Source organism: Vigna unguiculata, chromosome 10 (assembly GCF_004118075.2).
Source record: "Vigna unguiculata cultivar IT97K-499-35 chromosome 10, ASM411807v1, whole genome shotgun sequence".
NCBI lineage: Eukaryota > Viridiplantae > Streptophyta > Magnoliopsida > Fabales > Fabaceae > Vigna > Vigna unguiculata.
In genome coordinates this window covers 37,316,784-37,334,189 of record NC_040288.1, presented here as the reverse complement: position 1 = coordinate 37,334,189, position 17,406 = coordinate 37,316,784, and the positions used below count along the sequence as shown (strand labels likewise).

The following is a 17,406-nucleotide window of genomic DNA, read 5'->3' as shown; positions in this document are numbered from 1 at the left end:
GTGCTCTTTTGATGCAAATAACATGAACTTGCTTTCACTTTTAATATTTCTTTACAATTTCCTTCCTTGATCCAAAGTGAGCAATAAAACTACAAAATTAATAAGCTAAATATTTTTTTTTTAATTCGTTCATGTTTTTCTTGTCATGAGATCTTTTGTATAGCTTACAATTTTTTTAATTTTTTTTATTTTTCATTATAGTTCAATTCAGCCTTAAATATGCCATATTCATATAAGGTATAATTAAAATAGTTTATTTAATTAAAATGTAAAACATAAAATATATCAGCATATTTAAAATTTAAATTTGAATAAAATTATATATATATATATATATATATATATAAATTGCTGAATCATCGCTTCTTCGATGAACAGATAAAATATAATGAAAAAAATTCAAGGAAAGATTTATCCTTTGCTCAAAATAAAAATAAATTGGAGAAGTTTGAAAAAATAAAAGTTTTTCAATATATTTTTAGAACTCTATGAAAAGGTTTCTAAATCCAGTTGTAAGATGTAAATATTTAGTATAAATTTGAGATTTTTTTTATTCATTCATATGGTCCTATCAAGAAAATCTTTATCAATAATAAAAATTCAAAAATAAAGAAGACAACAATAAATTCACATTATAGATATAAAAAATATAAGTAAAGAATATTCAAAAAATCTTAAAAGATCACTATAAAGACGGTGCGCCGACTTGATATTTTAACATTATAACAAAATATATATATATATATATATATATATATATATATATATATATATATATATATATAAAGACTAAAACTATATAATTTTTTAAAATTTTTTTTAAAAAAATTCTTGTGGAATTTTTCGCAAAATATTAGTAAAAAAAGTCCACAAATTTAATTTCGCATAAAAAATTACTCACAATTTTTTTAAAAAAAATTACTTGCGAATTTAGATCATACAAAAAGGTTACTTTTGAGATTCAAATTTGTAAAAAAAAGTACCTATTTTTTTTAATTATTTTTTTTTGGAAAAATTGTTGCCATTTTTTTTCATAAGAAAATTTGCTGTGAATTTTATTTTTTTAAAAATGTTGCGATTATTTTCCGTACAAAAATTATAAGAAATTTTTTACAAATTTTTAAATTTTACGATAACCAGTTATCTACGAAAGTATTATTTATTGTTCAAAATTTATAAAAAATAATGACAGAAAACAATTTTCCTGCAAAATTTTGTAAAATTTTACAAGAAAATTTTTATAAAATATGAAAAATTATAGTTGTGATTCTATATCTTCTTCATGAAAAGAAATGGTTGAATTCAAATATTACACCAACAAGTTTAAAAAAAATGGTTGAGTTCAAAAATGGTTGAAAAAGAATGTAGGATTTTGTTGAATTTATAATCAGTTGCTGGTAAGAAGAACGGTTTCCTTTGAAATAAAACGAGATGAGCTGTTTCTTAATTTTAAAAAAGAAAAGAACGTTTTAAACACGACAATTTGCGTTGAAAATCGTATGCAAACCAAATTTTTCTCAATAAAAGAGCTCGACAATTTTAATTACAAAAGAAATCCCAGAAAGGTACTACCTATATTTTACTGTGTACCAAAGGAATTAGTTGCTTTTTTCCGAAGAATCAACGTTTTTTTGTCTGAATTCTTAAACGAGAATGTTAATATATAGGAAATTTATATTTTAACTCTATTTTTGGATTTCTATCTTTTAGTTTGAGGTGATTTAGTGTAGGGTATTAATGTCGGTTCTCAAGTGGGTATTCACCAAAGTTCCACATTGAGTAATATGAAAAAGAGAGTAGCAGAAAAATAATATAAAAGTAAAGAGTTGGTTTTGGAGTTGGCACTGTAACTCAATAGGTCTCTTGGGTGTATGAGGGGACTTGGGTAGTTGTGTATAATTGAAAAGTTTGCAATTTTTACAAGAAAAATTTCATTAGGAAGGGTTTGCAATTTTTGTCCACAAAAATTGCACTATGAAGAGTTTGCAGTTTTGGTCCATAAAAAAATTGTAAGAAGGTTTGCAATTTTTGTTAGAAAAATTGCACTTGGGTGATAATATTTATTATTGAGTTTGTAGATGTAAGTCTTGAGGTGTCGAACCACGTTAAATTTCCTGTATGCTTTTATTTATTTTTCCGCTCTTATTTGTGGGTGTGCTTATTATTATTGTAGTGCGTGAGATGCTCCTAGATCTACGGAGGAGGTTGCAAATGGTGCTCATGTCGCCTAACGAGTGATGTACGATGGAGATCTTATTTGTGTGAGTTGTGGTTTGCGACATGTGTGTGGAGGAAGTGCTCTGTGGCTTACAGATCTACTCTGGTTGTTGCGTCCAGTGGACTACGATATTTGGTAACGTTGGATCTGCATGGTGAGGGTGGAACTCAAGATAACTCAAGATCTCCAATGGTGGTGTTTTGCATGGCTCACGCGATGCATCGTCAACAATGGGTATTGTGTCGTTGTGTTGTAACAATGTCGTGGCTTGACCAAGGTGGCATTATGATGGATTCCCCTTGAGTATCAGTGAATTGTTAGCGATAATGATGTGAAATTTGTTAACAACGAGTCTGATGTGCAAGGCGGTGAGGGTCGATGATGGGTAGAGATGGCAAATAAACCCGTGCCCGTGGATATCACCCGAACCCGTCCCCATTTTGACGGGGAATCCCCGCTTTGACTGGGTATGGGTATGGGTATGGATAATACCCGAAATTTTCAACTGAGGATGGGGATGGGGATATATATATACCCGCCCAAATACCCGTCCCCGCTTAAATTACTAAACTATTTATAATTTATTAAATAATCTAAAAAATATATATAAATAAATAATATATTTACACATAAAATATAATATAATATAATATAATATAATATAGTATATATACATATAAATAAAATATACTTTTATATATATATATATATATATTTACACATATACATGTAATATAATATAATATAATATAATATAATATACATATAATATATATACATAATAATATAATATAATATATATAATATATACGTATAAAACAAATTAATCATTTAACTAGTGAGATCTTTTATAAACAAATTTATAACATTACAAATTTATAAAAATTTAAAAGAAATATATATATATATATATATATATATATATATATATATATATATATATAAAAGCATAAAATATCTACGCATATACATATAATATATATACATAATAATATAATATATATTATTATATTTATATTATTATATAATATAATATAATATATACTTAAAATAAATATATATATCTATAAAAAAAATATATATATATATATATATATATATATATATAAACATAAGATATCCACACATATAATATATATACATAGTAATAATAATATAATATATAATATAATATAATATATATAAATAATTATATATATATATATATATATATATATATATATATATATAAACATAAGATATCCACACATATAATATATATATATATACATAGTAATATAATATATAATATAATATAATCTATAACTATATATAAAGGGGATTCCCTCTTTTGTGTCCACATTTCATAATTCCAACTTTACCCTTTATAATTTAATTATTTATTAAATTTTTAAAAATTAACGGTTACTTTTACAAGTTTTTATAAAATTATTTACTTATCTCCTTTTTCTTTTTTTCTCTTACTATTCATCAACAGTTATTTTTCTCTTATTTTCTCCGTACATTTTATTTTATTTTTTATAAATATACTTTTATTTTGTTTATTAAATTAATAACATTACAATATCATCAATTATTAATATAATATATAATATAATATAATATAATATAATATATATATATATATATATATATATATATAACATATTTCTCATTCTCTTTGTTTTTTGTTATACACTTTGTTTATTCTCTCAATTGTCTGGTTTGTTTTTCAAGATTTAATTTTGAAGGTAATTTTTCTTCTTCTTATTACATAATTTTTACTCTCTGTACATGGTTATGTTCAAATAGGTGTTCCTCAATTTCATTCTATGAAATAATTTTTAGGTTACACATTTGATTATCTTTATTTATTTACTTATTTTCATGAAAATGTTTGACTCTTATTTTGTAGCTCTTCTTTTTGTTACTTTGGTTATACACTTTTTTACTCTCTTTTAATTGTTTGGCTTGTTCTTTAAGGTTTAAGGAGATCTTCAAGGTACTTTTCCTTTTATCATAATCTTAATTATACATTTTTTTTCCGTTATGTTATGTTCAAATGGATATTCTCAAATTTGGGTCACACATTTAATTATCTTTACTCCTTTATGATAATTTTATTTATTATTTATTTTTGTTTCATGATAATGTTTAATTCTCAATTTTAAGTGCTCAATTGTATAAATCCTTAATTTAATTCAAGATCAAAAGATGAAGAATCTATGTTTAAATTTGAATTATTATTAATTTAATTTTGTTATTTGTGCTATTTCGTTTAAGTGGTATAATATAAATTTTTAATAGTATAAAAAATATTTGAAATATTTTTAAACTTGATTATTGGTTTTCCTTTTATATTTTGTTAAAAAAGAAATTAACCTTTTTACTTTGTTTGATTTTTTTTTGTTACGTATGTTAGTTTCTAGAGAAAATGAGCACAGGAGATCAAGATTTGCAGGTACCAAGTCCACCACAGTGTTCACAACAACCAACTCCCTTTCAAAGTTTCAATAATGACAATCAATCTCCATTGAATTCATCTACGCAAACACCTTCAGAAGTTCATGATGAAATACATTCAACAACACAAGTAGAGTCTGAGAAAGGGAAATTGAAAAGTGTTGTGTGGGAACACTTTGAAAAGATAAAAGTTGATGGAAAATACAAAGCTAAATGTAACTATTGCAAGAAACTGCTTGGTGGAGAAACAAAGAATGGAACAAAGCACTTGCACCATCATACAAACATATGTATTCAAAAGAAGGCTTTAGCAAAAGGAAAAGGGGGACAAAAAACACTTTTTTCTAAGATTTCAAGTGGCAAAAAGGAATTGGCTTGTGGAGCTTATAATGAAGAAAATGCCAAGAGGGAACTTGCAACAATGATTATATTGCATGAATATCCATTGTCAATAGTGGACCATATTGGTTTTATTAGATTCGTGACAACAATTCAACCATTATTTCAACTTCCTTCACGAAATACGATAAAGAAAGAGATACTCGGCATCTATGAACATGAAAAACAAGTTGTTATGAAGTTGATAGATACAAATAAAGGAAGAATAGCAATTACATCAGATATGTGGACTGCAAGCAATCAAAAGAAAGGGTATATGTCTATCACAGCTCACTATATTGATGACAATTGGACATTGCAAAATATAATTTTGAGGTACACCTTTTTTAATTTATAAATTTTCCAGTAATTTTTTTTATGCACCTCTAGAAAGATTATATGTCTTACAAAATATTGCTTAATTTATAGGTTCATTTATGTTCCCGCACCTCACACAGCTGATCGACTTTGCAATGTATTAGTTGATTGTTTGTTCGATTGGAATATTGATACAAAATTGTCTACTATCACTTTAGACAACTGCAGCACAAATGATAGCATGATTGAAAAAATTAAGGATAAGTTGAAGTTGGACACACTCATTAAGAAAGGGTCTTTGCTTCATATGCGTTGTTCAGCACATATCCTTAATTTGATTGTGAAAGAAGGGTTAGCCGTCCTAAAAGAAGGGGTGGAAAAAATTCGAGAAAGTGTAGCATATTGGACAGCAACTCCTAAAAGAATGGAAAAATTTGAGGAAACAGCTAGACAATTGCGAATTTCTTTCACTAAAAAGTTAAGTTTGGATTGCCCAACTAGATGGAATTCTACTTACAAGATGCTTGATATTGCCATATGTTATAAGGATGTGTTTTTTAGGTTAAAGCAACGTGAAGCTCAATACACTTCTTTGCCAACTGATATGCAGTGGGAATTTGCAAAGGATGTTTGTCGAAGGCTAAAATTATTTAATGACATCACAGAAATCATTTCTGGCTCCAAATACCCAACTGCCAACATCTTTTTCCCAAAGATTTGTGAGATCAAGATTGCAATAAATGATTGGGTTAAATCTCCTGAGATAACCATTCAAAATATGGCAATACAAATGTTAAAGAAATTTGAAAGTTACTGGAGTGTTATTCATGATATATTGGCAATTGCTTCAGTTTTAGATCCAAGGTACAAGATGGACATGTTAGAATATTATTTTTATAAATTGTATGGTAATGATTTTGATCTGAAACTTAGTAGGATTCGTCAAATGTGCTATGATTTGGTTTTGGAATATCAATCAAAAAAGAATGAAACTTCTTCTTATAGAGCTACATCATTGGAGTTGGGAAAGGATGTTGATAATGATGCGAATGAATTTTTAGAGTTTATGGCAAAAAAGAAAAAATCTAGAACTACAGTTATGAAAACAGAGTTGGATTATTACTTGGAAGAAGATAATTTGCCGGTTACACAAGAATTTGATATCCTATCATGGTGGAAAACAAATGGGTTAAAGTTTCCAACCCTTCAAGCAATTGCAAGGGATGTTTTAGCTATTCCAATAACAACTGTAGCTTCTGAATCTGCTTTTAGTACTGGTGGTCAGATATTAACTTCTCACCGTAGTCGACTTCATCATATTACTATAGAGGCTTTGATGTGTACAAGAAGTTGGATATGGAACTCAAACCATCTAGGTAAGTTACTCAAATTTATTAATATTTTTTGTTAGTATTTTTTGTGAATTCTCATCTAATATTCTACATTTGGTGTTTGTAGGTGTTAAAAAATTAAAAGGAAAAGATGTTCTCATGAGTGAAAATGAATCTGATGAAGAAGGTACATTATATTCTAGTAATTAAAATTTTCAATTTCAATTATTATATCATATCTAATTTTTCATTTTTTTTCTATGTGTAGGTGGATCGAATGCAAATGAAACCACTGATCATTTGTAAAATTAATAAATATTTTGGTTATTATAAAATTTTAGTAATGTGTAATTTTTTAGCTTTTATATAATTATTTGAATTTTATTTAGTTGTTATTTGATACTTTAATTTGAGATTTATACTATTATAATATTTTTCTTAATATTTGACATCATGAAAATCAAAAAGAGTATGTTATTTTAATATTGAATATTTTGATAGTATCATGATTCCGTTGGTGTGATTTTTAAATTTTTTTTATAAAAAATATTTAATTGATATATGGAACAATAAAAAAATGGGTATGGGTATGGGTATAAGAAAATACCCGTTACCCGGTGGGGATGGGGATGGGTCAAAAGTTGTATACCCGTTGGATTCGGGGATGGGGATGGGGATGAATTTTTATTATGGGGATGGGGATGGGATCATGATACCCGTACCCGCCCCGCCCCGTTGCCATCCCTAATGATGGGAAAAGATTATCATCGTCAGTGAATCCGTGCAAATCACTAGTGATAAGAGTGGTTCAAGAAAATATGTTGGATCACTAATAGCAGCAAGAGTGGTTCAAGCATATCTGTTGGTGGTGTGTCAAATGTTTGTTTCATAGCATGTGAGACTTTTGGTGAAGGGAGGATATGTTGGTTCTCAAGTGGGTATTCACCAAAGTCCCACATCAAGTAATATGAAAAAGAGAGTAGCAGAAAAATAATATAAAAGTAAAGAGTTGGTTTTGGAGTTGTCAGTGTAACTCAATAGGTCTCTTGGGTGTATGAGGGGACTTGGATAGTTGTGTGTCATTGGAAAGTTTGCAATTTTTGCTAGAAAAATTGCATTACGAAGGGTTTGCAATTTTGGTCTACAAAAATTGCACTAGGAAGGGTTTGCAATTTTGGTCCATAAAAAAATTGTAACAAGGTTTGCAATTTTTGCCAGAAAATTTGCACTTGGGTGATAATACTTATTATTGAGTTGGTGGATGTAGGCTTTGAAGTGTCGAACCACGTTAAATTTCATGTATGTTTTTATTTATTTTTCTACTCTTATTTGATTTGTGGGTGTGTTTTCGCTTGAAGAGATTATTATTTTTAGTGTGTGATTTCCCAACAATTAATTCTTTCAAAGAAAAAGATAGTGATATATTAATCAATGACACACACTAAGTCACCTCAAAAAATAAAGAAAAGAAGTTAAAAAATGAGAATCATAATACCATTGTCCTAATATATAATATGAAAGATTAAGATATTGACAACGTATAAATAAAAATTTTCCCATTAAGTACCTATTTTTAGTGACATGATTATTGGATGAAATGTATGGATGTGAGGTTAGTTATAAAGTTTATTATTTAAAGTTTTTAAAGTTGCTAGATTAGAAAAAAGTGATTGATTGAATTAAAAAAAAAGAAGGCTTGAATCGTGCTCTATATGGGACCTATTCAATTGTTCGATGATAAGTTTTTTCCCTTCATGTTTTTCTTATTTTTACCCTGTTGGAAATTGTATTAATAGAATAAAACTATACCACTTTCTTTTTCATCTTCTCTTGTTCTCAACCATTTGTATTGTTACCGATAAGAATCTCAAAGCGAAAAGAAAACGAAGCTCTAGGGAAACATTTGCACAAATTTATAATTAGTTAAATAATAAACTGAAAAGAAAATAAAGGTTCGATGAAAAATATATGGCAGCCAATATTTGATATACAGTTTTGGTCAAAATAAATTTAATAATATTCGGTATCAATCTCTACTTAAATAAGTATAACACGTGAATCAAAAAATTAATCCTCGTAATAATAATAATAATAATAATTTTTTTATTAAATGTTTTCATAAAAAATAAGAAGATATGTTTGTTTGTTTTTTTCAACTTTACCTGAAAATGGATTCTCATCTGAAATTGATGGGACCAGAACGCAACTTATGCAAGAAGCCAAACAACCATTGTCCACTGGAAGAAACAATAACGAATGAGTGATAACATATTAATAGGCAGCATCTCTTTGTACTGTATACATGTTAAAGAAGCGAGAGGAGAAAAAAAAAAAAAAAGGAGAAAAAGGAGATTTTATAAGCTTATTCACTAATAATATGATGTTGATAACCATATTGTTTTAAATTGAACCTGAGATTAATCATCAAGTTAATACAAATGAAGATATTTAGATATAAATTTAAGTTTCATATTGAATGTAGATAAATATATATATATATATATATATATAAGTTAAAATTTGCTACTTAATTAATGTTAAAAGATTTTACGTCAATTAGAGATTTCATAATATAAATTTTACTTTACAAATCGATTTTTATAAAATTAAGTTAGGTTTAAAGTTTACTTTTTAATATGATATCAGAATTATGAGTTAGATTTGTTGTTTGATGGACATTGCACCACTCACTGTCAAAAGATTTGTTGTTCGTTGGATCTGTCACGACAAATGCTATCAAATTACTATTGGATCATTATTAAAAAAAATCAAATTTTTTGCCAATTTTGTTTTGAATTTTTTTTGTAGAAAATATTTACAAATTTTGTTGTAAAAAAAATTTACAAGAAATTGTTACCAATTTTCTTGCAAAATATTTTGTATAAAACATTTTTCGCAACAAATTTTGTAAAAAATATTTGCAAATTTTATAATTTTGTAGAAAATGATTACCCATGAATAAATTACCTGCCAATTAAAATTTTTTAAAAAAATGGTAGAAAAAAAAATTTTCTTATAAATTTCTTTAACAAATTTTAAAAAAAAATTCATTTAAGAATTTCTAATAATATTAAAATATAATTTCACATTTAAAATATGTATACTAATTAAGTATGAGAAAACATAATATAAATCTTACATCGATTAAAAATAATACAATTTAATAATATATAAATGAATATAAATTTCATTTATCAAATTAATTTTATAGGATTAAGTTAGTATTACTTTTCACTTCCTGAGACCTAAAAGTCTTTATATGATAATTAATTTACTCGTTAAATCTCTAATAAATTTATTTCTCAAACAAATTCAGAACATCTGAGATAACTCGTTATCCACATGCATCAAATTTCAATTTTAGTTAACAGACCCTCGAAAACACGAAAGTTGAACTACCTTATACACGTCAAATAGCTAGAGTGGCACGTAAACTAAAGTTTGTATAAATTAAATCGTTTGTTTTCTAAATCTGATGTACAAGATAACTCTAATTACAGAGATTATTGGCATCCACTCCAATGTTTTCTACATTAATAAAGAAATAGTTTTAATATTCTGCAAAATTTGCCGGTGCACATGTTAAATAGTAAAGAAGTATACGTAACTGAGAGTTGAGAATTTAAATATGGACATTAATATTTTGACCTCATTTATTTATTATCATTTAATATTATTTTTTATAATTATATATATATTTTTAAAAATATAAAAATTAATTTTTGTTATGACTATTTTATTTCTTACAAATTGTCAAATAATTGTTAGATGATTTCATACAACTTTTTTCTTTAAATATATACGTTAGTGGGTGACGAAGGTGAGTGATGTCATGAATTATGCAGTGAATGTGACGCCAGCGTGCTGCAAGGTTTCTTTGTTTGTGAAAACTGTTTAAACAGTGAAGTGAAAGGAAATGATGAAGCCATGCAAAACTAGAAAATATCAGTGATAGTTGCTGTGTGGTCCATCTCCATATCCATGGCCAATAATGTTGCAGTGAAGTTTGGGAAATGTTATTTGGCAGAGACACGTTAGGTGGATGTTGGTAACCTATAAAAGAACTTGGATCTGCAGATTTCAATTCTGATATTTTATTATGCATGTGATTTTATTTGTACATCACAGCATCTTGCAGATGTTTGCTAACAATAATTTATGAATCATTGACATGTATTGAAAAGTGCATCTCTTATTAGCAAGGTATCTTATTTTATGAACATGGATTTACTTTAGACTTTTGGAAAATATCAAGAATATATTATTATAAACATCACAATTTTTGTGATCTGTTTGATATATAAATATATTGATAAAAGTTTTGATTCACACTTTTCAATATTGTTTCTAACTTTTCAAAATTATCAGGCTAAGAATACATTATCATATACCATGTATGTATTTAAAATACAATAATTAATATATATTATTATTATCGTGTGTATCCAAATTAAAATCATATATATTATAATTATTAACATAAATTATTATAAATTATTATTATCATAAAAATACTTACGCTTTATTTATTATGATTAGATATTTTATTGATGATTATCAATAAAGTATCTTAAAGTATCAGACACGGATACATGATCAGTGCATTACTCACAAGTAATTAAAATAAACAAGGAGAATTATGGTCTATTTCTAAATACTTATCGATCTAGTTTTTCGAAATATTTTGTATTATTTACCTCTTTGAGAGATTTGGTGAGAATTTTAACTCTAAACATTTGCCATATAAGAGGTAGAAGATGGAAATGAATATAAATTAATAGAAGATGATTTTGTAGGGGGGAAAGAGAAGAAGTGAAAAAAAAATGAACCAAAAGCTTTAGTTTTCTTCCAAAAATATGAAAAAAGTGTGAAAACATTAAGTTGGATAAAATATTAGGACCCATAATTAATTATATTATATTTCTTTTCAGTCTCATAATCTATTATGAAGTTTTTTTTTTAATGTAAAGAAATAAATATAATATTAGTAAACAAATTTAGAAAGAACAACATTACGATAAAATGTTTCTCTTCATTTGATATTAAACAATTACTTCTATTTAGTTTGTTTATTCTTATGTTTCTTTCCTTTATGTAATTACTTTTGTTCTTGTTGGTATCTCTCCTTCACAATTGCCATGTCTTGGACCAGTCAGTTCAAAAAACCATTATAATGCTAAAGTCAACAATAATAAATGTTATTGACACCTTCTTTATATAAATCTCTGAAACACGAAGGGGAGAAGGGAACATCTAAATTAAGGTTTGGAGAAGAAATAAAAATAATTCAGATTTTTTATGTTAATGAATCTTTGTATTTGACCAGCATTTAGCTCGATCTATCTCTTCCCACACTATTAAAATTTTATTATTATGTTTTCGTTTTGAAAATATTCAATTTAAATAAACAGAATAAAAGTTTTTCTACAATCTTAAATTAATAATTAATGCCTGATTGAATTAATTAATTAAAATTCAAATAAACGAAATAAAGAGCTTGCTATAAATGAATTAATTAATTAAAACAAACATAAAAAAAATAATAAAATGTCAATAATTAATGATGAAAAAAATTATACCGTAAAAATAAATTAAATTTGAGATAATTTTTTTATAATTAAAATTATTTCTATCAATAAAATTTAAATTAATTAACTAACACAAAAATTAAAAGAGTAATAAAATATCAATAAATAAGTATTGGTGAGAAAAATCTTATACTATAAAAGAAAAAAAAGTTGAAATAAATATTTTTCTATAATTAAAATTATTTCTATCAATAAAATTTAAATTAATTATTTAATTAATTTAAAGATTAAAAACGTAATAAAATATAATAATTAATACCGACAAAACTTTTATACTATAAAAGAGAGAAAATTTGAAATAAATTGTTTTCCTTTGATTAAAATTATTATTATCAATAAAATTTAAATTAATTAATTAATTAATTAATACAAAAATGAAAAAAATAATAAAATATCAATAATTAAAAATGAAAAAAGCTATTACAATAAAAGTAAGGAAATTTCGGATAAATATTTTTCTATAAATAAATTTTTTTTTATTAATAAAATTGAAATGAGTTAATTAACTAATTAACATAAATATTAAAAGTTTAATTTATTTATAAAAATTTTCGTCAATAATTTAAATTTATATTATTGATAGATTTTATCAACAAAATAAATCTATCAATAACTTTATCAATAATTATTTTTTTAAAATTTATTAATAAAATGTGTGGGTAAATTAAATTTATCAACAAATTTAAATTTGTTGGTAAAATTTAGACTATAATTTCAAATATTTTTATAGTATTTATGTCGGATTATACATATCTTAACATAAATTTATGTGGGACTAACTGTCATTCTCGTAAGTCCGTGTTTTTAAAAAAGTTAAATGGATTTAGAGTTGTATAAAAAACTTGTACATTAGAAATTTTGCATCCTATAAGATTAGTTTTGGCATTATTTTACATAGTACCTAACATAATGAGTCGTAAAGTAACTTTTTAATGTAATTTCAATTTTTATACGTGTATTATTTATTGGTTACCATAAATATTTATTTTCTGTAAGTGAAAGTAAAGTGAGTTTTTTTAGCTTATTTGACATACAAAAATAAAATATATGATATTAATATAAACATTTTTAAATATCATTTGTTACAAATGATAATAGTTTTGTCTTGAAACGTGGCTATTGTTACCCCCTCAACAATTCGACATGACATGCTTCTACTTCCCACCTCCACACAAATACTTCTTTTTATTTGTACTTCAGCATAAGCTAAACGTGTGAAAATGAAGATGTACTCTCCTTCAGAACTAATCCCCTTTTGACCTATTTCAAATACCAAAAAGACTTATTTCATAAAGTTTTAAATGTTTTAAGATTTTACCATAAATTAATCGAGTAAAGAGGCAAAGATATTTAAAATTAAAATATTGAATGTATATTTCCATAAATAAGTAGCATGTTCTATATATGTTTAAAATGGAAACAATTTTATTCAAATTAAAAATGTATAAAATAAAATTAATTTGAAGACTTAGACAGAATTATTTAATAAATAAATTATAAAAAAAGTTTAATATGTATTTATAAATTATAATTAAACTTAATTAATAATTTGATCTTATTTTAAAAAAAATAATATTATTTTATTTTAAAAAATAAAACTAAATTGAATCAAAATTTTATATATGTAAAATACAATATCATGTAACACACGACACTGTACGAACATGTAACACAATAATATCCAAGCACAATAACTCAACATATGACAACAATTTTAAGCAAAAATTAGAAAGGAAAAATAAAAATTGAAAATACTATTGACCCGCAGCATTTTCAGACTCAGACTGACAAAAAAAATTTAATTAGATTATTTTATAAATTAAAAATCTTAACTACACCAAATAAAAGTTATAGTTCTAATTAAATTTTGCAAAGAAACTAGAGGATCAAGAGTAAAATTAAGCCTAAAAGAATATTAAGTGTACAACACGCTTAGAAGTTTTTTCTCTTTCATCTTTAATTTGTTTATCTAGTAATTACAACTTAATTCTGTCGTGTACTGTGTACTGTATTTTTATATTACTCTTAGCCTCTTTTTTATAAAAGAATCACTGATCCTTCCCTTACGTTTTTGTAGTCTTGTCATTTATATAAATTGCCGTGTCGTAAATGATATTTTATTTTACAGAATATGTAACGTTAATTGCTATAGAAGAAGTTATTCAATAACCTTGTTTTTTTTTGTCAGATTCACATAATACCTGTTTAAGTAGGGTATTTATAGAATAAAAAAACAAAATCCTCTATCAAATATTAATGAGTCTATTAAATATTACTAAATGTTTTGATAATAATGAAATGATAAATTTAAAAAAGAAAAATATATATTTTAAGTAATTTTAATATAAATTTTAAATATAACTCAACTCATTTGCATCAAATTAAATATAAAATAAGATTTCTTTTTTATAAATTTGTGTATATATGTCGACGTGAGACCTTGGACAATATTAATAAGAATTTAAGTGTAAGTCTAAATTTCACGTTGATTAAACATGAGAAAGTAGAGCTCTACATAAAAATAAAGATCCATAAATATATTATCTTAAAATTTTGGATTAAAAATATATCAATGTTTTATCTTATTGGATTCAGATCTCATTGGTGTTATGTTTTTCCCGAGGTATGCAAGGAGTCTACCGTCCATAATTTAAAAAAAAAATGACGTCATAAAGGTGTTTGGCGATGGAGTCATGCATTCAACGTAGGCATGAAGATAGATCGATTAGGCCAATACACGTTATAAATTCAGGTGCCAACCCAATCAGTTGTCATGTCGAAAGCAATAGAACCAAACCAAACATAGCATAGCAATGGCCACCACCACCACCATACCCACAAAGCCACTCTTAACCGACCTAGTCTCCACCATGGATCGTGTTCCCTCCAACTTCATCAGACCCCTTGCTGACCGTCCAAACCTTCACCAACTTCACTCTTCCTCGCCGTCCATTCCGATCATCGACCTCCATGACTTCGACGGTCCCAATCGTTCCACAATCATCAAACACATTGCACATGCTTGCCAACACTACGGCTTCTTTCAAGTATACCAAACTACATCTTTATATTAACAATTGTTCTTATTATTTTGTTGATCTTTGATTCATTAATTGTTTTGAAGATCGTGAATCACGGGATTCCGGAGGAGGTGGTGAAGAAGATGGTGAACGTGTCGAAGGAGTTCTTTGGGTTGCCGGAGAGTGAGAGGCTGAAGAATTACTCCGACGACCCTTCCAAGACAACGAGGCTTTCCACCAGTTTCAATGTGAAGACTGAGAAAGTTTCAAACTGGAGAGACTTCTTGAGACTTCACTGCCACCCCCTTGAGGATTACATTCTGGAATGGCCTTCCAACCCTCCGTCTTTCAGGTCTAACAAACTGCTGCATATTCTCTGTAAAATTAGGTGAAAAGTATGATTTTGAAGGTGATTGTTTTCTTAACCTTGTTTCAGGGAAGATGTTGGTGAGTACAGTAGAAAAATGAGGGGCTTATCTTTGAAATTGCTTGAGGGAATATCAGAGAGTTTGGGGTTGGAGAGAGATTACATAGAGAAAGCACTGGGGAAACATGGGCAGCACATGGCTGTGAATTACTACCCTCCATGTCCTGAGCCAGAGTTAACGTATGGGTTGCCACCTCATGCTGATCCAAACGCCATCACTATTCTGCTCCAGAATGAGGTCCCTGGCTTGCAAGTCCTCTATGAAGGCAACTGGTTATCCGTCAATCCTGTTCCCAACACCTTCATAGTCAACATTGGAGACCAAATTCAGGTACAATAAGAATATAAGTGTGAGTTTAAGTTTTATATTGAGTAAAAATGAAAAAATTAAACATAATATAAGAATAAAGATTTATAAATTCATTTCTTTAAGATTTTGGATTAAAAATAGTATCAATTTGTTATGTGTGGATTAGACTTTGTGTCTGGAAAAAGAGGTTGAATTTACAAACGGTTGGGGAATCTAAGTGTGAGACTAAGTTTTACATTGACTAAAAATGAAAATATACAGTACTATATAAAAATAAAGACTCATAAACCTATTATCTTAAAGTTTTAGATCGAGAATAGTATCAATGTCTTATAACTTGTACCAATGTATCATCACAGTTATTAGTATTACGACGAAACATAAACCGAGTCATGTTGTTGTAATTGAATGTCAAAGAATGTGGTAAGAGGGATGAAATTTTGGTATGTTTCTAGAAGTAGACATTTTGGTGTGGTTATAAATACTTACGTGTTGTTGGTGCGTTTTGGAAAAGGTGATAAGCAACGACAGGTACAAGAGTGTGTTGCATAGAGCATTGGTGAATTGTGAGAAGGAAAGAATGTCCATTCCCACATTCTACTGTCCTTCACCTGATGCAACCATAAAACCAGCACCTCAACTCGTCGACGACGATCATCCTGCGCAATACAAAGACTTCACATACAGAGAATACTATGAAAAGTTCTGGAACAGAGGACTTTCAAAGGAAACCTGCGTCGACATGTTCAAAGCTTGAAAATGAAGACTACCTCAATCTTCCTGACCAAACATGTCTCCTTTTGAATCAGACACCGTTCAGCTTTTAATTTAGATGAAACTTATGAAGATTTTTGAATTTTGGGCAGATTTTGTACATACAAAAGTAAAAAAAGTCGTCTTATGATGTGCACATTGATTATTAGTGCACATGACATGACAATTTTTAGTTTGTATTTTATTTTTGTTGAGAAAAAATAAATAACAGATCACTTATGATTTTGTTTTATAAATATAATATTTTTTTAAAATATTATGTACAAATTGGAAACATTGCGTTCGCGTATGATACAGGTGACAGTGACCTGAGGATTACTACAATGGAATTGACACATACTGGTCATCTGTAATTCATATCTGTTTTAAAAGTATATTTGAGTTTTTTATATTTGAAGAAATTATGAATATTTAAAAAAATAAAATTTCCTAAAGCCACATTGAGTTCACTAAAGTATCGGATTTATGTTTACATAACATCATAAAAACTTGTTTGTAAATCAAAATTGTTAATGAATTACAGAAGATTTTAAAAGAAATTCGACTAGTGACAAATTATACATTAAAATAATCCAAGAACTCCGACAAAATTTACTGATA

General features: G+C 26.7%; 1 protein-coding gene across 1 annotated transcript; it reads left to right on the top strand.

The window, feature by feature from the left end:
- Positions 1–14,889: 14,889 nt before the first annotated feature.
- On the top strand, positions 14,890–17,016 carry LOC114166565 (protein DMR6-LIKE OXYGENASE 2-like). Its single transcript, XM_028051315.1, has 4 exons — positions 14,890–15,322; positions 15,400–15,647; positions 15,732–16,053; positions 16,547–17,016. Exons 1-4 carry the CDS (start codon positions 15,089–15,091, stop codon positions 16,787–16,789), a joined length of 1,047 nt encoding a protein of 348 aa, XP_027907116.1. The 5' UTR covers positions 14,890–15,088; the 3' UTR covers positions 16,790–17,016.
- The last annotated feature ends 390 nt before the right edge of the window (positions 17,017–17,406 follow it).